Raw genomic sequence first — 24,737 nt, forward strand, 5'->3', positions numbered from 1 at the left:
TGCTTCACTGCTCTTCTTATTAAGCAAGACCTCAGGAGGTACACAAGTGTCATTCAAAATATTTTCACAGAGGAAATGTGTGAAGATCTGAAAGGTTCCCAAGATCACTTCTGGCACAGCTGGGAACAGAAACCAAATTTCATCCATTTGGCCATGCTGTCTCTCAGAAAGATTAGACTAAGTCTTCATACTTGGCTATATGTTCTTTAAAATGGGCTACTCCTGCATCTCCAGCTCTATAAGACACTGCAAAACATACAGTGAATGATAATCTTTAATTACATGATCCCATGCTTTCCTCCTTGCCCCTTTAGAGTGGTGTTGTCAAGATATGGGTCTAGGACAGTGCTTCTCCATTGTGGACCACATCCAATACTACCTCTATGGCCTTGAGGAGGTCACATGGGCTGCAGCTCTGTGCCTACTGGGCCGCAAGCAGCCTGTGAGCAGCCGATTGAGAACCACTGATCTAGGACCTTGGAGAACTGTATTCCATCCCCAGCTCTACCAAAGATTTCTTATATGATGCTGAGCAAGTCATTTAAACCAATATTTTCAGAGGTGGCCACTCTATTTTTTAAAAATTAATTTTGTGCTAAAACAAAAGTGTCACCACAAATGTCACCTCAAAACTTTAACTCCAACCACATACTTCTCCATGATAAAACACCACATCATACACTTCAGCAATGCACTGATGTTCAATAGACATTTACATGTTGCAGATATCAGAATTAAGGTTTCACAGTACAGTCAGATTCTGAGGAATGAGGTGTTTGTACTGTTACTGAACATGTTGGAGATGGTATTCACAGAGAGGAGTCGTCTGTTAGTGAAAGTGGTGTTTGTGATGAATAGGGGTTATGGTAGGCTAAAAAGAATATCATAATTGACATTTCTTTGGTTTTAAGGGTTTGTGTGAGTGGCCATTTCCTTTAAGGAACCTTAGCTAATATTTTTTATGTGTACGAATTATATTAATGAATGACAGATTAGATGACATGCTATTTAGGAGAAATGAAAGTTAACAGATAAGAAATTTTCTGCCATGGAAAGGCCACTGGTGTAGTAATTCTCCTATTTACTCATCTTTGAATTCCATTTGTTCAAACTCATTGGTAGCTATTTACAGTTTCTAGTGTTATCCATGACAATAAATAAATAAATCCATTTAAGACCACAGACTAGTGTTTATTTACTGTTTTCTTCTTATATCCAGAATCTTTTATTTGGATTTCTGAACAAACAGAATTAATTAAATAAGTCTTGAAATCTTTCTTAAAAAGTCTGGATGATGGTAATGACCAATTTTCTACTAATCCAGCCACCACTGACAAGAACCCTCTCCAAAAAGCCTCCCCACCTTTCCTCGTAAGAATTTTTTCAAAGCTAGCAACTGTTTCACCTGGATATCGGTCTTCCATGATCTCAAGAAAAGATGAAGTCTGATTTCTGCCTATAGGTATTATAGTTCCAGTTAAAAACCTCAGGGTATCCATGAATATATCCAATATAAAAAAAAGAGGCTGAGGAAGTCTATTATGACAACTTTAAATTTGCTAGGTATGCTGTCTTTTAGGTATAATGAGAATGTCATAACAGAGCTGGCAAAAAAGTGTAAACTAATGTCTGGCCACTGCTGGCAATTTCTCCAGAGACTTATTTATTTGACAGCAGAAACAAATGCTCCAAAGTATCATTTCCTTAAGTAATGAAGGCATTTCAATATGTACTTTACAGATCAGATTTTTCCTTTTCAAATCCCTAGATGTTCATATATCATATATTATGCCTCCTGTTTTTATTGGGAAATTCCCATTCTGCTTTAATTGCATCCCCTAAAGTAGGTTAGCAAGCTTCTGGTTGGATCCACGCAGAAAATATTTCCCTTGAAGTGCCCTTCTTGAACTTCTTTCCCTCTGATTGAATGCCAAGGTTTTTAATTACTTAATCATTGTTTGAAAACATTCATAAGGAGACAATCTGTCTTGCAAGATTATGATCCAGGGTCAGAAAGTTCCCCTTCCTTAGCGGAGGAGAGAACCAAAGAGGACTCTCGATACCCATTTCTTTTAGTTTAGACTCCAGTTTTTTTGTATAGGTGGAAAGGAAATTCTGCTTAAAAAAAAAAAAAAAAAATATTTTCCCTTCCTTCTCAGTTTAAAAAAGCCAGGCCTTTTTCAACTTTCTTTCTAATGGTGGGGTTCTAGTACGAGAACAGGGTTCCAAATGTAGTTTTCTTGTGTGTAGTACAGTAACTCCTCTCTTAACGTTGTAGTTATATTCCTGAAAAATGCAACTTTAAGTGAAACGATGTTAAGCGAATCCAATTTCCCCATAAGGATTAATGTAAATGAGGGAGTTAGAGGTTCCAGGGACTGACTATATACACACACACACACACACACACACACACACACACACACACACACACACACACACAAAATAAGTTTTAAACAAAATTTACACAGTGATGATGATTGTGAAGCTTGGTTGAGATGGAGGAGTCAAAAGGTAGGATATTTCCCTTACTGCTAAATGATGAACTAGCAATTGGCTGAGCCCTCAAGGGCTAACTCTCTCACTCTGCAAGGCAGCAGGAATGGAGGGAGATATGCGCATTTCCCTTAAGTACACTACCTTGTTAATTAGATCAGCTTGCTGAGACCGCAGCTGCTGCAAGCTCCCTCCATCCTGAGCCCCGCTCTATGGAAGATGGGGTAAGCGGGATGCAGGTGGGAGGGAAACACTCTGACATTAGCTCCCCTCTTCCTTCTCTCCCTCCCCACCCCCACCCCCCGGTACAGCAAGCAGGAGTCTCGGGGAGCAGCTCCAAGGCAGAGGGCAGGAGCAGCACATGGCAGTAGGGGGAGGGACACAGCTGAACTGCAGGCTGCTGCTGCACAGGGAACAGGGGAACGGGGAGCTGATAGGGGGCTGCCAGTCCACCCTAGTTCCAAGCCCCCACCAGCTCGCTGCAAGGGGCTGCTCTTCCTGCAAGGGGCTGCTCTTCCTGCAAGCAGTAGACAAAGCAGGCGGCTGCCAAACAACGTTAGAAGGAAGCATTACACAACTTTAAAAGAGCATGTTCCCTAATTGATCAGCAATGTAACAACAAAACAATGTTAACCGGGATGACTAAGTGAGAAGTTACTGTACAGTCTTTCTATGTTTGAGAACTAAAATAAAATTTGATTTTAATCCATTTAATCACATTAAAATTCACATTTTGCCCCTTTTTTCTATCCCCCAAATGTAGGCCATAGTATTGAGGGAAACAGTATTCTCCTCCCTCAGAAATGGCAAGATCAGAAGCTTCTGCTAGCTAAACCCTCAGATAGCTTTTACAGAGCTTATGATTGCAGAGATTAAACTTTCAGATGTGACGGGAAAGTTATTTTCTTAAGTCTAGACAGAAAGCCCCAATGCCTTGGCTGCTGTACTAAGCTTTGCTACCACAGACTGAAAGTTGACCAGACTCATGTCAGTTTTCACTAATAGGCAACTATAAGAACTAAGAATCAGGTAATTTACACTTTCCTGCTTCTCACAGAAATTATGAGAAGACAACTGGAGATATTTATTTGGGAAAAGGATCCCAACAGAGACTAGGGTAAGGGCGAAAGCGAAGAAAAGAGTAGGGTATCAATGGCACAGTCCCATAGCAGCAGCCACAAGACTGCAGGCAGAACAGTACCAGAAACCCTACCGCCCCTCCTCCCAGACACTTGATGAGAGGCCTGGAGGAGGGAAAGTATGCATGCTCCTCTCCCTACTAGCAACCGGGGATTGGACTTTGAAATTTCAGACATCTACCAACCTTAGGCTGATTCAGAAGACTCCAGGCAGGCAGGTCCTTAATATTTCAGGAGATCTGACTTTGAGAACTGACCTTTATAGGGGTATGTGGCAGAATATAAAATCTACCTCTTCATCATGTTAGAAATTAAGCGATTGCAATGTAAAATTCGTCTTGTGATATGTCCTGAAATGAAAGGCATGTCTTCCTCTATATTTTATCTAACAGACTACCATTATACTGCAAGTTTGTCCAATTTTCTCAACATGTTTTGCTGAAGCAGCTGTTCTGATCTATAAAATGAAACCACCACCAGTACTGCTGAGTAGGAGTAGGGAGTAGGAGTAAGGAGGTGATTTGATCTCTCTATGGAGCGTTGGTGATACAGATACTGGAATAATGCATACAGCTCTAGTGACCACACATTAAAAAGGATGTGGAAAAATTGGAGAAGATGCCAAAAAGAACAAAAATTATTAGAGGGGATGGAGAAAATGCCTTCCAGTGAGAGACTTAACCAGCTTAATCTGTTTAGTTTATCAGAATGATTGAGAGGTGACTTAATTACAGTGTCTAAATACCTTCACAGGGAGAAAATACTAGGTACTAACGGGATCTTTAAATCGAGAGGAGGAAAAACAACAAGAGCCAATGGCTGGAAGTTAAAGTTAGACAAATTCAAATGAAAAATAAGGCACTTTAAAAAAAAAAAAAAAAAAAACAGGAAGAGTTACAAAGGAATGTTGTGGATTCTCCATCACTTAATGTCTTCAAATCAGGCAGATATGTTTTAGCCAAACAAGTCATTGGAGTCAATGCAGGGTGAGACCGTGAAATTTTATGGCCTGTGTTGTACACACCAGAGTGTTCTTTTTCTAATGGGATTTAACAAAGTTTCATGAAATATCTATTGAGTGTCCATTCAAAAATCTTATTTGCTACTTTCAATAAATAGTTCATTACTGTTGTAACTTAAAGCTCTTCTGAAGATGTAGCAACACAACAGCATTCAAGACCCACCTTTCAAACCTCACTTTCCAAATAAATACCCCTCAATTCAAGGACAGTCTGCTATTTGTTCTTTACAAAAGCATGGTTGTTAGGCTGATTCCGTAAAAATGGACTTCAACCAGAATCAGTTCACCATCTGCTTTTCAAGAAGCAAAAGAGCATGAATTCTAATTCCCTCTATTTCTACTCTATCAAATATTAATTGACAGATTAAAGTGGGTTTGTTTCAGTGTACCAGAATGTATTTATTCTGGGTGAGGACACAACTGTGTACCAATGGATATTAAGTAGGCATGCCTTGGGGGTGTATCAAACCAAGTATTTTTCCACCCCATTGGGAAGATTTAGTTCGTGAGTGAGCCAAACCCTGAACCAGTTTAATGATGAAGACAAGACACAGAAAGGATGCATTTCAATTTTAGATCTGTTAGGTATTATAGTATTTTAATAGGACTCAGTGGAAAGCCAACTAAAGAAAAGTTGCCCATAGCAATAATACAATTTAAGTTTTGTACCAGCACCCATCTCCATAACATCTGAGGCTCAATTTTTTAAGGTATTTAGGTGGTGGTGTACTCAGCCTTGCAACACCTAACTGATTCAGTAGCCTACATCTTATTTTTCACAAGGGATTTAAGCACTTAGGAGCCTAAACCCCATTAATTATCAATGGGATTTTAGTTTCTAGGGCCTAAATCCCATTTGAAAATGAGACTTAGGCTTTAAATCAGGTACATGTTACAACACTGAAAGCAGCAACACCTAAATGCCTTCAAAAATCTGGGCCCCAAGTGTCTTTCGGATAAAAATCAATAACAATAGTAAAGTCCTTAGTGGACTTACGGAGTCTGTGGCACTTCTCCCTTGATGGGGTCAGAACTCAGTTTGTGGTAGGAACCTTTTTGGGTGGGGAGTTGGAAATAAAAGAAGTGTTTGATTTGTAAGTGTCATTTATGGCAGAAAGGCTCTCTCAAAGAGAAAAGCTTTGCAACATTTCCTAAAGATGGTCAGACGCTAGACTCACCTGATCTCCTCAGAAGATTGTTCCACAGATGAAACCACTTGACAGAGAATGTGTGTTGTTTTCAGCTCTCACATGCTTGGTCTCAGTCTTAGTGATCTGCATTGTCCAGGAGTAGCACAGCTGTCGTGATCGTTCACCGATAAAAAAATGGTCTTTCATGTAGGTGGGGCGTAATCTATTAATTGCTTTGAAATTTAGGACCAAAGCCTTAAACTAGCATCCGAAGCTCACTGGGCGCCAGTAAAGGATCTGAGCACAAACCTGAGGGCTCACAGTTGCCTGAGCCATAGAGATGATAGGCAGCTGCATTCTGTACCAGCTGGAACCTATGCATCATCTTCACATTCAGTTTCAAATACCACCAGTTACAGTAACCCAGCCTGGAAGTGACAAGATTGGATTATTGTAGACAGGTGCTTGTCTGTGGGAAGGGATGAAGTTTCCTAGCAAGCTGGAGGTGAAAGGGAATATTTCTGGAAACTGTGCCTATGTGGTTATTCAAGCTTAGTGAAGAGTCAAACAGGACTCTAAAACATTGCACTTGACAAATGGGGGCTATATGTCTTTAATGGAAGGTGGAGACAACATCTTAGCCAGCTTTGAAGTCTTTCATCTTTCTGACCAACAACATTTCAGTCTTGTCTGGGTTCAGCTTGAGCCACCTGCTTTTCATCCAACAGCTAATTTCCTATAAGCACTGACATTGTAATAGTAGCGGTGGCTGCATGAATTAGTAAGATATATAGCTGAGTTTCAGCATGCTGTTTGCAGCTAAACCCATAACGTCTCATGAGTTCTCCCAGTGATCTCATGTACATATTGAGGAAAAGAGGGCATAGTATAGATCCTTGCAGGACTTGTACACGTCTAAGATACACTATCTTAGCCACATGGAAATAGAAGATTTTGAAATCTTCTTTCCCTTTGACACCAGATAAAGCACAAAGCATTTGTCTTTCTGAACTCAGCTGTGCAATGAATATACATTTTAAGAGCTTTGTGGACATATGAAGTAGGCTACCATTTCTCTCTGGAGTGCGATGGAGCTGGGCAGAAGGATAGAAGGATGGTTTCCTGTGCTCTGTGGAGCCTGGAGTTAATCTCTGAAATGAAGACAAGGTTGGTTCTAAGTACCACTATCTTCACAGAAGTTGCAGCATTGAGGTTGCAGGAAAGGAGCTCCCAACTCAAACATCTGGAAACTAACATAACTGCTGTCAAAAGAGATCACTTAGGCAAGATTCTACGAAAGAACTCTGTGTACTTGGGAAGGATGTATTAAAGATTCTGCTCTTAAAAAAAAAAAAAACTGCTAGTCATGTAGGTTAGATGAAATCCACTACTCATCTATGGCATTAAGGATAGTAGATGAAGCATCAACTTGACCTTTGAGTGTCTGAACTGCCAGGCCTACCCCAAGTCCATCTTGAAGAAATTAATAAAAAATGCAGATGTAGGGATGAGACCCTTGTCCTCGTACCAACAGGAATACCTCAACCAGGCCTTTGAATATGTTGAGTTAATAGAGTTATTTCTAGAAGCTAAAAGTATGAATATTCCCTCCACTGAATAACCTCCTTGGCTTAAGAGGCTCTGTTCAAGAATTTAGCAATTAGATTCAGAGTGAATCACTTCAACTTCTGATGCATAACTGGCCCCTGTAATATCAGATCCTTTCTGGACAGAAAATATACAGGGGCTTTTTGTACCATGTCAAAAAAGGCTTCCTTGGCCACACTGGAGAAGCCAGAATTACCAGTGCTGCTTCTCTGCTGATCCCCTGTAATGTTTTGGCAAGGAGAGAAAAGGGAGGGAAGACATAAATAAAAGGATCCCTTTGGGCCATCTTTCTGAAAAAGCATCTGTTGCCTTGGCTTTGTGATTCCACCAGCCAGACAAGAACACTGAAAAACTTTGCAATTCAAGTGGGAGGCAAAAAAAAAAAACAACTATTGCTGGGAGACCAGATTCCTTTCCAAGTAAATGGAACACATCTGGCTATAGTTCCCACTCAGGATAATCTAATTTTGGCCTGCTGAGCCAGCCAGCCATAACACTTATTTTCCCTTGGATATGAAGAGAGTGAATTGACTGCAGATAGTTATCAGTCAAGTCATCAGGAGGTGAGCTTCTCTTTGAGGGACTGTAGACCTTGTTCCCCTTTGCCTGCTGACATATGACATGGCTGAGGTGTTGTCATTATCAACATGAGGGGAGTCCACATGTGGGAGCAGAATCTAGAGACCATATCAGATTGTCCTGAGGTCTCACCAAGTTATGCTGTGCTTGCTCTCGTTTCCATCAGAACCCTTGGAAAGTCCTTGACACCTTGTGAACACCCCATCCCTCTATGCTTGCATCTTTGGTGATAAATGTCCTGAGTGGGTTCGCTTATTAGAATTCCTAACTTAAATCTGCTGAGACTCATTCACCATCTGAATGACCTGAGAATCCTGCTGGGGAGATAGACCTTCGCTGAAGGGTGGATAAGAAGCAGCTCTGCAGTGATCTCATGTGAGCATGAGCCACTAAGAATATCCACAATGAAGACCACTGATCCCAGAAGAAACTGGAAGGGGTACTTCCCTTGAGAGACTGACTTCTGTTAAGATTTCTCAGCTTCTCTTCTCTTTCCTGCAAAAAGAAACTTTATAAAGGACCACATCTATGTCAACTCCATGATGAGGAATCCACTGAGACAACGTTAACTGATTTCACAAAACTGTGGCTCTGCAGCATCCTCATCACATGGTGCCGTCTATGAAAGTGGCTCTGGATGAGGTCACACGGGAAGGGGTAAGTAGACACAGACCCCCTCCAGTCCAAGAGCTATTATTAACACTTTCAGCACTTTTGTAAATACTTGCCATATTATTACTAAACCAAAGGGCAAGGACCTGTATTGTATACAGAGCAAAGCTTAGGAAGCATCTGTTAGACTGTTAGATTGAGATACAGCAATAGCGTGTATATCCTGTGACCAACTTGGTCCATAGGGGTGTCATTTCATGACATTTCAATGGGTGGTTTTAATTGGGCAGTGCCCATCTCATCTCTGGGACCCACATTTTACAGATGGGGAACTGAGGCACAGAGAGGCTAAGGGACTAGTCCCAGGTCACACAGGAAGTCCATGGCAGAGCAGGGATTGGAACCTAAGTCTACCATGCCCCAGGCCAGTGCCCAAACTAGGTGGTCATCCTTTCTTGTATGGAGATAGGCATCCCTCAAATCCATTAATATCATGCAGTTCCTTTTGTTGTTGGCAGCCACTGTGGATTTTAAGGTCTCTATACTGAATTTTGATTTCTTCGTGGAACTGTTGAGACACTTGAGGTCAAGAACTGCTCTTTATGGCCTTCTGATTTGGTGGGGGAGGGGAAGGGAAGATGGGAGAAGAGACTAGGAACAATATGGAGTAAAAGTCTTGTTTTCCTCTCTAGAGAGGGGACAGGTTATATTGTTTCCATTCATAAGAGATCTAGGATGACTATCTGCATGCACTGATTCTTCCTCCTTAGGGAAAAGCCCTTAGACTATACAATTCTCTTTTTAAATAGGTTGAGAGGGACCATACTTACAATATTGTGCACCCATATTATCACTGCTTGTGAAAGCATGAATGGGCAGTTAGGGTATCAGATTAACAGATATGATGTATGTTTGTTTACTCTTGGGGCCTGATGCTCCCAATAGTTTTCATGCCAGAAGGAGGGGGCTAAGAATACACCTGCCTGGACTTGGCTGCCTGTGATTGGGCTGGATAGGGAGGAAGACACTCTTGCAGGTATTAAAAAAAAGTCTCTGTTAGAAAAGATGAGTTCCTGACCACCAGAAAAATAGGCACATTTTTCTTTATAAGAGATACCAGGATAATTTTGAACACACTGAGGAAACTTCTGAGCTTACAGAATGGAAACCAGGGGCAGGAAGAAAAAAAAAAAAATACAGTGGGCCAAGATGCCCCTTAGTGCCTGCTGGTTCTTCCACATCTGAGCTGCTCTCCCTATCATTACTGCACAGCCATCTACTTGGTTTAGAACACTGGCTCTCAAACATTTGTACTGGTGACCCCTTTCACATAGCAAGCCTCTGAGTGCAACCCCCCTTATCAATTAAAAACACTTTTTTATATATTTAACACCATTATAAATGCTGGAGGCAAAGCAGGGTGTGGGGTGGAGGTTGACAGCTCACAACCCCCCGATGTAATCACCTCATGACCCCCTGAGGGGGTCCCAACCCCCAGTCTGAGAACCCATGGGTTATAAGGTGAAGGCAAGGCACAGCAACCTGCAACAGAGTCTGATAGCAACACCCAGGATATTAGGGCAACAACTCACAGCCGCAGTGGTGGATGACTGTCTGATAGTTTCCTAATCTTTTAGGTGTGGCAGGAAATCCCTATCCCACTATTATACCCTCCCAGGGTGCATAAAGAGGGGTATTTAGCTATAGCTTGTCTATCTGCAGACCTTATAATCATGATTTAGAATACTCAATACATTCTTCCCTGAGAGTCTAGCCAGGGGGCTGGGGAGGGGGGTATTTTATTTAACTTTGATTCGCTAATTCTGATTTGGAGTTGTGGCCTTCCTTCCATAAATGGGGAGAATTTCCTTTTGTAGGGTTTCAACTATGCACACCTCGAGGAAAGAGTTCATGGCTATGGCCTGCTGTTTTCTGCATTGATTGTTATGCTGCACTTCAGGAAGTTGAGCACAGGAGGCAGGTGCTGAGGAATATCTGTCCTGCTGCATTCCTCAGATTTATGTTGCTTGAGGGAAACATTTCACTTTGTACCTCTTGAGGGCTTGTCTACATGGGACTTTTCCTGTGTGGATGATGCTACAGTGCTCTATGCAACTCTTAATGTGCTCTAGCAGCATCCACATGGAATGTTACTGCATGGTAAGCTACTGCTCTGTAGAGTCACACACTGCTTTGTCACAAAGCAAAGCCCCTTGTAGACAAGCCCTTAGAGTGCCTCCTAGAGAAATTACCTGAATCAGACTCTTCATAAGACTGAGAGGGATTGGGAGGCCCTTTTTCTTCCCTTAGAGCTTCATAATGGTACGAGTAGAGGGGTCTGAACATCTGAGACCCCTTTGATGCTCCTCCTCTCAGACACCAAGAGAATTTTCAGATTGAGGGTCTCCTGGAGGGCCATGGAACCTTGTGGTTACTTTCTTGTGCAGATTTCTTGCCCTAGAAAGAGGGGGTTCAAACTGAAAGGTTGTGCTGCACTGGGAGCAGAAGGTGGCTTTCCAGGATTCCACATCCTGTTTTGGAGAGAGATTCCTAGACATAGTCTGAGTCAACAGTGTGGGCAGCAGGTTGCAACCCCAGTGATTCAAACAGAATCCTTAACCAACATGCTGCACCTGGTAGATAGAACCGGTATGACACTGCTGGCAAGCAGTAACCCTAAGGCACTGCAGGGTGGACAGAGGAGTATGCTGCAGAACACTAGGAGCAGATGCGCCAGGGGGTCCTTTATGAGACTCTCCTTTTTCTGTCTGCTCTCTGGGTCTCTATCAGTAAATCCCTGCTGGTGCAGCAGCTGTCAGGAAGAGGCTGGACAGGGCTCCAGGCCAACATTCAGGACTGTAAGCATGGGCTCCAACGACTAGGCGGGAGGCTCACCTGACCTTCTGCTATTGTGCCTCAACTTACACACTCCTCATATGGTAGGGAGCTGCCACTTATGACCGTCCTGGGGCCTCTGTGTGGGTAATTTTATGGTGAGGTGCTGCCAACGTTTCCTGGAAGCTGTCCTGCTCAGGGAGGAAGGCTGCAGGAAATGCTGTCTCAGCCTGAGCCATTGAGAAGGGCCTGGGTCACCACAGAAGTCCATGAAGGCACTCAATCAGCAGAGGGAGGTACAGGAGACAGTGTCCAGCTTTCTCTCACTTCTTACCCAGGATGCATTCCACACGGATAAGCAAGGAGGGGAGACACAGAAAGGGCGATTGCCTCTGCTGATAAAAGCAGAGCCTCAAGAATTTCATCCTTCTCTTCCCTCACCCCCACTTCTTTATATATGTTCTGTAGCAGGTCTGCCTGCCTGCAGTTTAAGGGCATGTCTACACTGCAATTAAAACCCTGGGGCTTGACCATGCCAGCTGATTCAGTCTTGGACTAAGGGGCTGCTTAATTGTGGTGCAGATGTTCCAGCTCAGAACCCAAGCTCTGGGACTCTCCGCCCCTCGTGGGGTCTAGAGCCCAGGCTGCAAGCCTGAGCCTGAACATCTACACATCAATTAAACAGCCCCTTAGTCCAAGCCCCGCGAGCCTACGTCAGCTGGCACAGGCCAACTACAAGTTTTTAACTGCAGTGTAGACATACCCTAAAAAGGAAGACGAAATCTGGTGGTTTCTCTGTGGTGGAGACACACCTCCCTTACTGTCATGGATCTGTGGACCACATAACTAATAACTCATTTATATTAAACAAAATTTACTCCATGCTTTCCAGAGTTAGATATTATCTGATTCAAGGTATTTACAAGATAAGGGTAAATTTGGGAACTTGCTGGGTGCCAAGTACCTATGGACGCTCAGCATCTCTGGGGATGAGGCTCAAGATAAGACTCCAGAAAATAATTCAGGTAATGAAAGCTATAAGAAGATGATTAGTGAGGACAGGGAAGGAAGAACTGTGACACTATCTTTACAAGATTATGACGTGCAAACATTATGAAAGGCATCTATAATCATTAATACAAAACATTTCTCAAGACCTTAAAGAAATCATACAGTTTGTCAAAATCTCTCAATCTTGCTAGCTGCAAGTAATATGGCAAAATACTGCACCCTTACTGTCACTACAGTTTTTGGTAGACAAGCCCTGAAAATATTAACTACATATTTGTGCCAACCATACGAAGTCATGCGAATATGACAAGATGTGTACGCAGACTTTTTTTTTTTTTTTTTTTTTTTTTTTGAAAACAAGGACTGGTCATATGTGATCTGACTGACAATTTGAATTTAAAACAATGTTTGCTTTGTTATACAAAGTCTATGGATACTTTATCAAGTAAATAAGTTGCAACTGGTGTCAATTTATAGATACAAACTTCTATGATTTGTAGTTTTACTGGCTGTTCTACTGTTACAGTCTACTAATACATTTAATAATATATGTTCAAATGTGTGTATTTCATAAAACTTTCAAGAAATAGAATGTAAGGAGCTTATTTGCATGTACAGTATATGGTCAATCTTCAATGAAGTTTGAGTATTTTCATCTGTGAGTTTATAAATTAAACATGATCCTGAGAACTTGACAACTGCGTCAGTTATTTCATCTGACATTCCATTATAAATAATATGATCCTGCTGGGGAGAAATTTTTCTATTACTGAGAACTCCCTCAAATTGTGTGACAAAGCACTAATAGCAAAGTGAAGAGTATGTAATATATAACTTCTAGGTTATGTAGTGGTGATAGGATTTTAGTCAATTAAAATACAGTGTTATTCAATGTATTTACCTTTAACTCTTAACTAGGTTGTTTTCCTGCACTGAAATTTCAAGAGAGGAACAAATCTAATGTGCTTTTATAGATTTAGTAAAAGAATAAGCAATCAAATATGAAGTAAATATGTCACTCATTTTATTTGTAGTTTCCTTAAACTAATCAAATATAACACAATGCAATGTTCAAAATGAGGTTACAATTGAAAACTCAATCAACATATCAATGGTTCAATTTATCTGGCTCACCAATTACTACAATCGGTAATTAAATCATTTATCAAAATTCACAAGAATTACACTTCAATACTTTACAGGAAAGTTAAGGAAGAATGCTTAGATTAAAAGAAAGGCAATCGGGCTGAGTCTGCTAAAGACAGAAGCTGACTCTTGCCTTTGTTTTAAGGGAGTACAATATGTAAAATTATTTCTTTATATCTTCCCACTGAGCTGTTCCACCTTAAGTTTCTGAGAACATACGACCCACGTTAGATTTTATTTACTTAGTTTATTCACCTTCCCACATTAAAATACGTTGTCTGCATCTTCCTAACACTTTTATACAGATGCAGAAATTATTCTTAAAATCAAGCACTTAACAGCTTTGAAATAACACTTTTAACCAATATAATTTCTTACTAATTTTTAGCGTCTACCTAGGGAAAAAGTTAGAGACACACACAAATAGAATGTCAAGAGAATTCAGACATCTCTGAATTCTATACAAATGCACGCATGTCTTTTTCTTAGAGTCTCTAACTAACATGATCAGTCTTTTAGGTGAGAACTAGTTCTGATGTTGCAAAAAATTTGAGCTCCTTTTGCATGCAGGGTGATGGTTGGGCTCTTCTCTCTCTCAGTTGTGACTTCAGGCTTGGCTTAGCTGATGAGCAGTCTTTAAATTACTTCTCTGGATGACAAGTCCAGGAAAGAAAGCAGGACACAACTTCAGGTGTCGTTGGTGATGCAAGAGAGAGTCCCCCGTACTTTCCTTCTGCATGGCTAGTCTTGTAGGATTCTGTGTCCTCTTGCTCTGCCTTGGGGACCACCTTTCTACAATTAGGGTTTCAGCATGTTGGCTATAGCTCAATGTGGTAGTAATTCGGTATCTCAATCTGAGGTCATAGTAGAAGAGTCCAGTCTCAGGTGGACATTTTCTTCCATCATCCATTGGTGACCACAAATAGATGTCCTCTTCGTAAGCAGAACATGTGAGAAGGAGCTGGCAACAGACTTCTAGCAGAATATGGCCCATTCTCACTTTGCTAAATATAATTAGCAGTGTGTAGTCCATTACCCTTTTACTCTTTTCCAAAAGAGACTCAAAAATGGGGCCAAGCACAAGGTGAGAGCATGGCCTACTTCAGTGCTCTTTCACCTAAAGCAGCTCTGATTTCAGTATTCCTTATTAATCCTAAACTTAATTTTACCAAATAAAATTATCCAGGCCTAAACTCAGACCTGGCCAAAGTTTTCTACAGATAGATGGAGAATCAGCCATATTTCAAAATGTACTGTTCATGCAGAGGCTGTCACGATTAAAGTTTTAGTTTAGCTCTTCTTCAGACATAGGCAGATATAGAAAGATTAATACTAGTAATGTGCCTTGATTCAACTGGGATGAAAACATCCCATAGGTTATTACACATTATTATGTTTTGCAGAAAAGCAAGGGTACTGCTAGCTTTGGGAAAAGCAATTAAAATTTGTTTTAAGCTTACCAAAGATTCCCAATTGTCCATTTTATTAATCTATGTCTTTTAAATACAGGCTGTATAAGAGCAAGAACAAAAAGTTAAGCCAATAACTTTGATGAGTAAGATAAGCATAGTTTTGTTTCCTTATTTGCTAATGAGCAGAAACTAAATAAGGCAATTGCCAGCAGCCTGTCTGTTATTGTACAATTTAAATTTTCACACTAGCTGCTACACAGTCTATCCAAAGAATGATTGTACACAAAAACATTTACACAATTTATAAGCAAAGTACTGCAATATTTGCTAACAGCACTGTTTGGGGGGGTTGAATTCCAAATGAAAGCACAGGGAGTTACATGCCTGAATTCCTATATATCAAGATAACTCAGGTACAGTATATATGCCATCTACACGTTTAAGCACCCTCCTATTTCCTTTTCCTCCTCATCTTCATGCAAATTCTATGCAGAATTTTACACACGGAACTTTCTTCCTGACCTTTTCTGGCTAGTATCAATATCTTTTTTTTTTAAATTAAGCTTTTATTAAGTCATCAATACATATGCACTAACCAAGACATCCATATTATCTTATTATTGTAAATCTTGTTCTCCCTCCTCACATTTCTCACCAGATACCAAGCTAAAATGTGACACAATTTGATTCACATTAAAGTCCACGGAAAGACACTGACTTGCGCCCCCCCCCCCCCCAAAAAAAAAAAAAAAACACCACCACCAAAAAGCAACCACCCTATTTAGCTTACATTAAAGGTCTTCAGCATAATGAATAAAGATGACAATAAATATTGGTTTTCCGGGCAAGGGAAAATCAACACAGAATTATTAAACAGATATGACTGTTCAGCCATCACATATTTTAACAATCCAAATCTATTTGCTTCATTCCAAAATCTCACTGAACAGCCAAAACAAACTAGAACAGCTTTCAGAAATCTCAATGAACAACCTTAGCTTCATGTAGTTTACATTTTTATATTAAACAGCTGAAGAGCTTGTTATCTAACCATATGTATAAAGGAGTCAGGATTGTCAATTTATACATACACTAATTCAAACCTGCCTAATGTTTACAGGTACTAGGAAGGATGGTATATTATGCAAATAGCCTGAACAAAATTAACTGAGAACTAATCAATTTAATATTCACACAATTATATTTTCTTCATGTTAAGTGAATTGTTCCTCTCAATACTAAGTGTAACTAGATAAGACATCACACATTTAAGTGAGTCATTACAGTGACTCAAACCCAAGTGAGTAATAGCTAAAGTTTTTCATGGCTAGATCCTGTCATTACTGTAGAGCAGCTTTGGCTTTACCCAGCCACTGGAAGATTCCTTCTCCATAGGCAGAGATGTTCTGAGGTGGTCTAGAGAAGCTACAAAATCTCTTACACCACGCACTCCTGGCTACCAGAGCAGAGGGAATGACCCAGTCTTCCATAGGCACCACAATTACTCTTTCCTGAAACAACCCTTTAGGACTATTGGCCACCAGCATAATTTAGCAAAATCCACAGACTGCTCTAGTTTACAGTAAGAATTGTACTTGTGCTTCCCCAATCTGGCACTAAGGTAGCTAAAAATCACCTTTGCAGCAGCCTTCCTGAGCTGTGCAGGGTCTGATAAATCTGAAATGTGACACATGAAAATGCCCAGCTTTGAAAGTTTATGTACAGATCAAACTCATTCTAATATAAAATATTTTCTAAAAATCAGGTTAACAAGTACTTGTTTTCAAGCACTCTCTAAAGTTCATGAAATTTTTATCAAATGTCAGTTAACTGTTTACATCATACAGTGCTTTTACCTCTTACCCCCCTGTCACTTTATAATATTTAAAATATTGAAGACTGATTGAAGATTAGAGAGTGCCTGTATTTTCTTTACTGTGGTAAAATCATATATTTAGAAAAAGGTGTATGAAGGTAGATCTGGATATGAACTAGGGAATACACCTTTTTGTTTGTTTGTTTGTTTTTAAATATCATCCATGGCACCCTTATTTCCAGTTAATCAGTTTTCTTTACAATTTTCACCATCTATTGTATTAATATCCACAATAGTGTTTCTAAATTTCCATGGATAGATTGCATCTGCTTTGTATTTCAGTCACCAAGTAAAATTATAAAGTTTGTGGGGTTTTCCACCTTAGTAAACAATTTAATAATAAAATGGAGGGATTTTGTCAACATAATCCTGAATAACTGAAATAGAGAGCTCATTAGTCAAGTTCCTATATAGTGTCAAAATAAGTAACAATTAAAAAGTCATATATTATAAGAGGACAAAACCGTTAACTATAATGAAGCATTATCAAAACAATTTTTTTTCTTGCTGCTAAAAGATCAATACTGTTCTTTTGGAAACAAGAATCCTTCAAGGTCTCTCTGGTTGTGCAAAAGAATACGGTAAAATACGGGATATTTGCAGACTATAGATTAGGGCTCCATATGTCACGCTCTAGGTAGAGATCTTTGAGTCCTGGCAATAACATACCAAAATAGAAATGTTTTCACTCCTCAGCTCATAGAGAACCACCTTTCAGCTATTAGACACAAAAGATGGGGACTACTACTAATGAGGTCCCCTGTTGTTCAAAACTCTCCCAAGCGGTAACTGAACGGAAACTGCCTGATTCCTGTCAATCCACTATTTCCAGAGTAGTAAAGAGAACCAGTGTTTTATTTATGTCCCACTTTTACTTTATGGGTAAACTATGTGGAGTAGCAGAGGTATTAGAGTTGCCTTCCTGAATCCAAGGACAGACAATAGTGCATCAGTTTATATTTTATTCACATTTAGAACGTTTCTTATGGCTATTACGATAACAGGAATTTTCTTTTTAAATTAAAGCTTCAACTCTGTAGAAGTTAATGGCTTAGACCCTTTTATTCACAAAGAATTTACCAAGCTCTGCTTATTTGTTAAAGAGAAAAGTAATGAACAAAATTCCATTAAGAACCAGGGCTTTGGAGCGGAGCCCTGAGCTCGAGCGCGGAGCAGCTCCGGAGCAGTGGAGCTGCAGATTTTTGCCTGGAGCTGGAGCAGAGCTGGAGCACAGCTCCAAAGCCCTGTCAGCATTTTATGAATGCAAAAGAACTGAACCTGGTGGAAGGTACTCTTCTAGCTGCTAGTTTTATGTATTGGCATAAAAATTATCTTTACAAAAAAGTAGTACTTCAAAAATATTTTAAAAACTATTAACTTTCTTCTACTGAAGAATAAAAGGCATCTCTGCCGAGTTGTTCCGTACAATATACACTCATTTTGCCCAATCCAGCACAACTGAAGTCAAAAGGAGTTTTGTCATTGTCCTCAATGGAAGCAGGATCTGACCCTTAGCGAGAATATTTTGCAAGGTTTTTTAAAACAAGTAGGGTTTCTCAAAGGCAAGATGAGTAAGGTAATATCTTATATTGGACCAACTTATATTACCTCACTCACTCTGTGCCTCTGAAATCCTGGGACCAACCAGCTACATCACCACTGCAAATAATATGGGTTTTCAGGAGAGACTTAGTTTAATGGTTTCATGTCACTTAATCTAATTTTAAATATTCCTTTGGAAATATTAGCTCGGGAAGTTAGTGCTAAAAATTCATTTTATTAAAAAAGTTTAGTTCATAATACATAATGTAACAAAATCCATCAACAGAGCACTTCATTACTATACAAGAGACATGAGTTCAAACTTTTAGCAGAGTCTGGAATTATTATGAATGCAATACACCCAATTGTACAGTAGAGAGAGAACTTCTAAACTGCTTCATAGCAAATCCTTATAGCCAGCACTCATGAGCAGCACAAATAGGCTTCAAAAGGAGAAAACATTGCCATCCTCCTTGGTTAGATGTCAAGCTGCAATAAAAGGCCTAGTATAAGACAATAAGCACTAAGAGTCAAAACTGAGGTTCTGAAGATTCTCAATAGCTAGGCCCAATCACAGAGATCCACATAAATCAAACTCCTCTCCCCAACAAAAATAAAAAATATTTAAAACTGTCAATGAAACTACTTAAATGTTACTGCCCAAACTTTTGTGAAGTCCAGCACATTTATTCACAGCATCAATTTTCTGTAAAGTTTCTGAAGCATCCTAGTCTGATTGTTCAGACTTCTTCAGATGACAGATACTATCTGAATAAACTTTAGTTTCAGTGTGCTCTACTATTCAAGCAAATAATTTCATATGAAATTAAGTTTTTCATAGAATCAAGAGATGGCAGAGCAATCCATTTAAAAGATGCTGGTTTACTGAAAAGGTTAAGCGCGGTTCTTCTCTGAATAGTGACAACAAACTACACCAAAGCATTCCCATATTTGTCATCACTTGAATTTTCATAACAAATGTAGTTAGTTTACCAGTAAAAATATTATTTCTCTGATTGCCAGTGCTGCAAAGTCACTCTGACAATCAAGCTAAGCTCTGCTTCCCATACATCACTACCAGTATTGCCTTCATAGGGTTTACATGGATATAATTGACTAGCATTAGTAACATATGCGATGTAATTGTAGTCTTGTTGGTCCCACCTTGCATTTAGCTGTGATGCTCAGCGTACCTTTCCCAGACCTAAAAAGAACTCTGTGTGGTTCAAAAGCTTTTCTCTCCCACCAACAGACGTTGGTCCAATAAAATATATTACCTCACCCACATTGTCTCTCTGGCATTAGTAAGTTATTCTGTTAGGGATATATAGAAAGTAATATAACTCAGATCATTCTCAGACTGTCAGCTCGCCAGTGCTAATGGGGTAAAAGGCAATAAAACATTTTTCTGTCACTAAAGTAAGTAACTGTCACTGAATACACATGTTGTTGAATAAGGTCCATTTTATGAGTCACTCTTTATAGTGAAACTATAAACAAACAGTGACTAATAACTGAATATATATATTTCATAAAGTAAACCGTAACACCTTGATCTATCAGATCCCTGTGCGCATCAAGTGGGTGGGGACTTGGTGTGTAGTGGAAGGCACTTGGCCTTTGGCTAAAAAAAGTGTAGGTATCCAAAATAACTACACTTTTTGGGAGTGGACTGACTTTTACCAAGGTTAGTTACTGCACTTTGAATCTCAATCTTTATTTAAACCCCATACTTGCACATTTCTGAACCTTCAACCACCTCTCTCCTTTCAGAATACCCATTTCACAGACTGAGATAAAAAACACAAGCATCATGCTATGACAATAAACAGCCAGTGATCATTAACAGCATTGACTGAAAAGATAAGGGTTCTTTAGTCACTAAACTGAAAGTATCTCATAGCAATTTGCTGCACTTCTTAAAAGTTATACAGTTATATGAAAAGCAGTACAGGCAGCAGACAGTCTGAAAATGCTAAACATGTTGCAAGTAGAAATCAACCCCTTTTACATAAACTGGATATAGGAGATCTGTATCCTCCAAATACATTGCTGTTACTTAATATGCAGTGCATTGAAACGGCCGTCTATAACACTTGCTATGAAGGAATGACCAAAAAAACCACCAAAAACTCTTGTTGCTCACCTGCCCCTGCAAGTGGTGCGAGAGAACTCGAGGATCATGTACTCGTAGAAAATTTTCTAGCAATATGTTCAATAGCAAACATTTCAGCAATACCTACCGCAACTGAAAACATGACATGATCTAATTATCCATAGAGTACAATTTATCATTTAAATTGACCTTGTTGATTTAAGATGCAATATACCTGAGATTAAGATTTAGATGAGAGAAGGGCAAGCCTGAAAAGGTTCAGAAGTCAGTTCCTGATAAAAATTAGTACTTCTATAGTTGTGCAGCACTTTGAGGATTATTTACATCTTCAACACCCAGATAAGAGATTATTAAACTAAAACTGAGTTCAAGGAGATGCCAAGGCCAAGTAGTAAATCAGAAGCAAAAGTAAGATTATCATTGAACTCTAAAGTTCCTGGTGCTCTGTCAGTCAGTCAATTAAACCAATCGGCCTGCCAAAAGATCAGATGCTTGTACAAAGTTTCCTCAAACCACTTGAGGCTACAAAAGTCTCATAAGAACAGGGTGCAGACAGAGATTTAGAGCACACTGTGAACATAATGACAGGTTTCAGAGTAGCAGCCGTGTTAGTCTGTATCCGCAAAAAGAACACAAGTACTCCTGTTCTTTTTACTGTGAACATAGTTAGGATTCAAATATAAGCTGGAAATACCAGCAGTCTCTTTCCTGACCTTACCTGGATGACCAAACAAGAAGTTAAGTTCACATTCATTTTTAGGAATAGATTGGGAGGGGGGGGGGAGGGGAGAACAGGTTTTGTATTTTATCCAAACCAGTTCACCTCTCCCAGTAAGGCAGTGAAGCGCATATCTTGCTATGAAAAAGAAGGGCGGGCATTACCTGCCACCTGCCGTAGCTGAGCAGGACGAGGGCCAGAGGGATGGCAGTGCCCGACATGGCGTGGGTGGAGGGCATGCTGTACTCGGAGTTGTAGAAGACCTCCAGCTTCACCACGGGAGGGGAGGCAGGCCGTGGCCAGCGGATCACATCCTTGGTGCACTGGCCCAGGTACATAACCCAGACCCAGACGATGATGAGCCTCCTGCCCATCCAGGCGTCCAGGTTCCAGATGCAGAAGGGGAAGAAGAGGATGTAGAAGAGCTCGTTGCCCAGCTCCGTGCCCAGGTTGAACAGATAATAGAGGAAGGAGTTGCGGATGGCGATCTCCTGGCAGGCGGCTTCCCCGGTCAGGGAGTTGCGGCGCGGCTGCCTCCTCCCCCAGGTCTGCTGCGGGGGTCCCTCCCCGCCGGCTCCCTCGGGGATCGCCCCGTTCCCCAGCCCCTTCGGGGGCCGCTTCTCCCCGCCAGCGGCGGCTCTGAGCCAGGGCCACCCATCGCCTTCCCCTCCGCCGTTCATGGCGGGGCAGCTGCCGTTGGCTAACGGCCCCGGCGCCCCGCTCTCCTCAGCGAGGGGCGGGGAGGCCGCCAAGCCCGGAGGCCCCTCCACCCCGCAGAGACGCTGGAAGTCGGCCACTTTCTGCGGGTCCTGCAGGTAGGCAGCGAGCCGGGCCAGGCGCTGGAGCAGAGCCATGCCGGGAGCCGGGTGCTGCGGGGGGGTCTCTCCCGGGAGAGGGGGGTCTCTCCCCGAGGGGAGGGTGAGGGGTGACTCCCCACGGGGGGGGCTATGCCGGCGGGGGCGGCCTGAGGCGGGGAGGGGGTTTAGCCTCTACCCGACCCTAGAAACCCGCCCAGCCCGGCCGTTGCTCCTTCCCTCTACGCAGCTGCAGCTCCGGCCCGTCGGTCACCCTCCCCGCTGCCTCCTGTGACCGTCCTGACTCAGCCGAGCCCGGCTGCCCCGCCGCCGCGCGCACCCCCGCACCCTCCTCCTCCTCCTCCAGTCCCCGCCCCCCCGCGCGCGCGGTCCCGCCACGGGGCCTGCGCAAACTTCTGCTTCTAAGGCAAGAGCACTGACGGCGCAAGCCGGATCTAGCATCCCGAGGCCCTCCTGATTGGCTGTGTCCCCCCTTCTAGGAGAAAGTGCGACCAATCACAACTTGGTTCTGAACGCGGGAGCGGCCAATGAACTCTGCCTGCTTCATCGTTGCGCGAGTGTCACGTGGAGATGCCCACAAAAGCTCAAGGGTGGGGCGGTGGGCCTGAGCAGAGGCACTTCAGCCCCTCAGCAGGCAGGAGATGGGCCGGGGGGAGAAGCGCCCCCACCCGATCTCTATTACCCAGCAGGGGTAGGGAGAAAAGAGCTGCCCCTCCACACCGCCTCCGTCACCCACTATAGAGGCGGGGCGGAGGGGAAGAGCTGCCCTCCACCGCACCCCCCCATCTCCATTACCCAGTGGGGGGTGGGGAGAGAAGAGCTGCCCTCCTCCTCCACACAACCCCCTCCTCCGTCACCCAGTAGGGAGGAGAGGGACGGGGGGGAGACGAGACCCCCCAATACACACGCCACCACCGAGCATGGAGAAGAGCCTTGAAAGTAATGACTTATAAGGCCAAAAGGAATGAAGTAGGGGGAAGGATGTCTGGTTCAAAGAACAACTAATGAAATAAAGGCAAGTTTCTAAAAAGACCAATAGGAGTGACTGCAGATGGTTTTAAATCAAACAAAGAGAATCTTAAAATGAGCCAACACAGCTGAGTTCTGGGCCTATGGTAATAAGGTTAATAACTAGGGTGACCAGATGTCCTGATTTTATAGGAACAGTCCCGATTTTGGGGTCTTTTTCTTATATAGGCTCCTATTACCCCCCATCCCCTCTCCTGATTTTTCACACTTGCTGTCTGGTCACCCTAATAATAACAAAGCTATTGTTGTGCCAATGTTCAAAAAGGGCAAGTGTGATGATGTGTAAACCCTGAGGCTGTCTCCCATGTGTCCCCTGGTGGTCTCAGGACAGCCCTGCAAATGCTCCTTGCATCAGTTTCCCTCTTGGTTCATCAGATAAACTCAATACTGTACAGCATTTGGAGTACATAAATAGCCCTTTTGTGGGGTTAATTTATTACCAAAAGTCCCACTACCATAAAGCAGAATTCTCCCAGTGCAGTGCAAACAGTATATTAGTCTCAACAGTCCAACACCAAATATGGCTCTGGGGTGTCTCACCATACATACCTCAGCTCTCAAGTGTGGCTCTGGGGTCTTTCACTGTGCCTCATCCCAGCCCTTCTACCTAGGGTGCTTCTCTGCCCTATTTCCTTCCCAGATATTGTTCCAGTTCTTGCCCAGAGACACCGCTAGGCTTACCCCTTCATTATTCCCCAGCCTTCAGTCCTCTCTGGCCCTCCAGCTCAAAGAACCAGCAGGTATCTACCTCTGCTGCTCCCAGCCTTCAGTCCTCCCCAGCCCTCTCTCTGGCCTGGAGAAATTTGTAGGTGACCTTCCTGCCTTCAGCTTTCACCTGCCTGCTCAGGCTCCATTGCTCTCTAGGGAATTCTAACTGCTCCCCACTTCAGAGCTCCAGTTCTGGACTCCTCCCTCTCAGCTGTCTGAACTCTCATTTAGAACTCCCAGGCAGGGCCGGCTCCAGGCACCAGCTTAACAAGCAGGTGCTTGGGGCGGCCAAGGGAGAGGAGCGGCAATTCGGGGGCGGCAGGTCCCTCACTCCCTCTAGGAACGAAGGACCTGCCGCTGAACTGCTGCCGCCGATCGCGGCTTTCCCCCCCCAATTGCCACCGCCGATCGCGGCTTTTTTTTTATTTTTTTAATTTTTTTTGCTTGGGGCGGCAGAAATGCTGGAGCCGGCCCTGCTACCAGGGGCAGCTCTGCCCTCCTCAGTACACCAAATTAGGACAAACCTGGACTGGAACAGGAGAACCGGGCTCAGTCTCATTTAAGGGGCCAGCTACCCTATTACTATAAGTATCTATAGGACAATTACCCTGACATCAATCCTGGGCAAAACAACAGAAGAGCTGATATAGGATTCAGTTAAATTATTGCTACTTTATTTAAATAGGTTAAAAAGGTTGCAACCTTTTCTTTTCAGAAGTAGATCTTGCCACTGTTGTTCATCTTTTGTAGTGCTAAGATTAGACTATTGCAATGTGCGCTACATGGGGCTATGCCTTAAAACCATTTGGAGACTGAAGCTTGCGCAGAATACAGCATCTGCTTTATTGAGCAGGGTATCTTGCTAGGACCATATAACTCTGGGTGCTCTGGGATCTGCCCTGGCTGTCCATTGCTCTCCAGTACTGAACCTTGTACCTTACTAT

The 24,737-nt window shown here is 42.2% G+C and overlaps 1 protein-coding gene across 1 annotated transcript in view; it reads right to left on the bottom strand.

Annotated features, from left to right (window-relative positions):
- SGPP1 (sphingosine-1-phosphate phosphatase 1) overlaps nt 1-22,375 on the bottom strand; it is a 35,822-nt gene extending 13,447 nt beyond the window's left edge. The window contains exon 1 of the mRNA XM_034768102.1: nt 21,406-22,375. Within this exon, the coding sequence (XP_034623993.1) occupies nt 21,406-22,095 (690 nt within the window). The 5' untranslated portion in view covers nt 22,096-22,375. The remainder of the gene's footprint in view (nt 1-21,405) is intronic.
- Nucleotides 22,376-24,737: the final 2,362 nt, after the last annotated feature.

The sequence above is a fragment of the Trachemys scripta genome, chromosome 4, assembly GCF_013100865.1.
Source record: "Trachemys scripta elegans isolate TJP31775 chromosome 4, CAS_Tse_1.0, whole genome shotgun sequence".
NCBI lineage: Eukaryota > Metazoa > Chordata > Testudines > Emydidae > Trachemys > Trachemys scripta.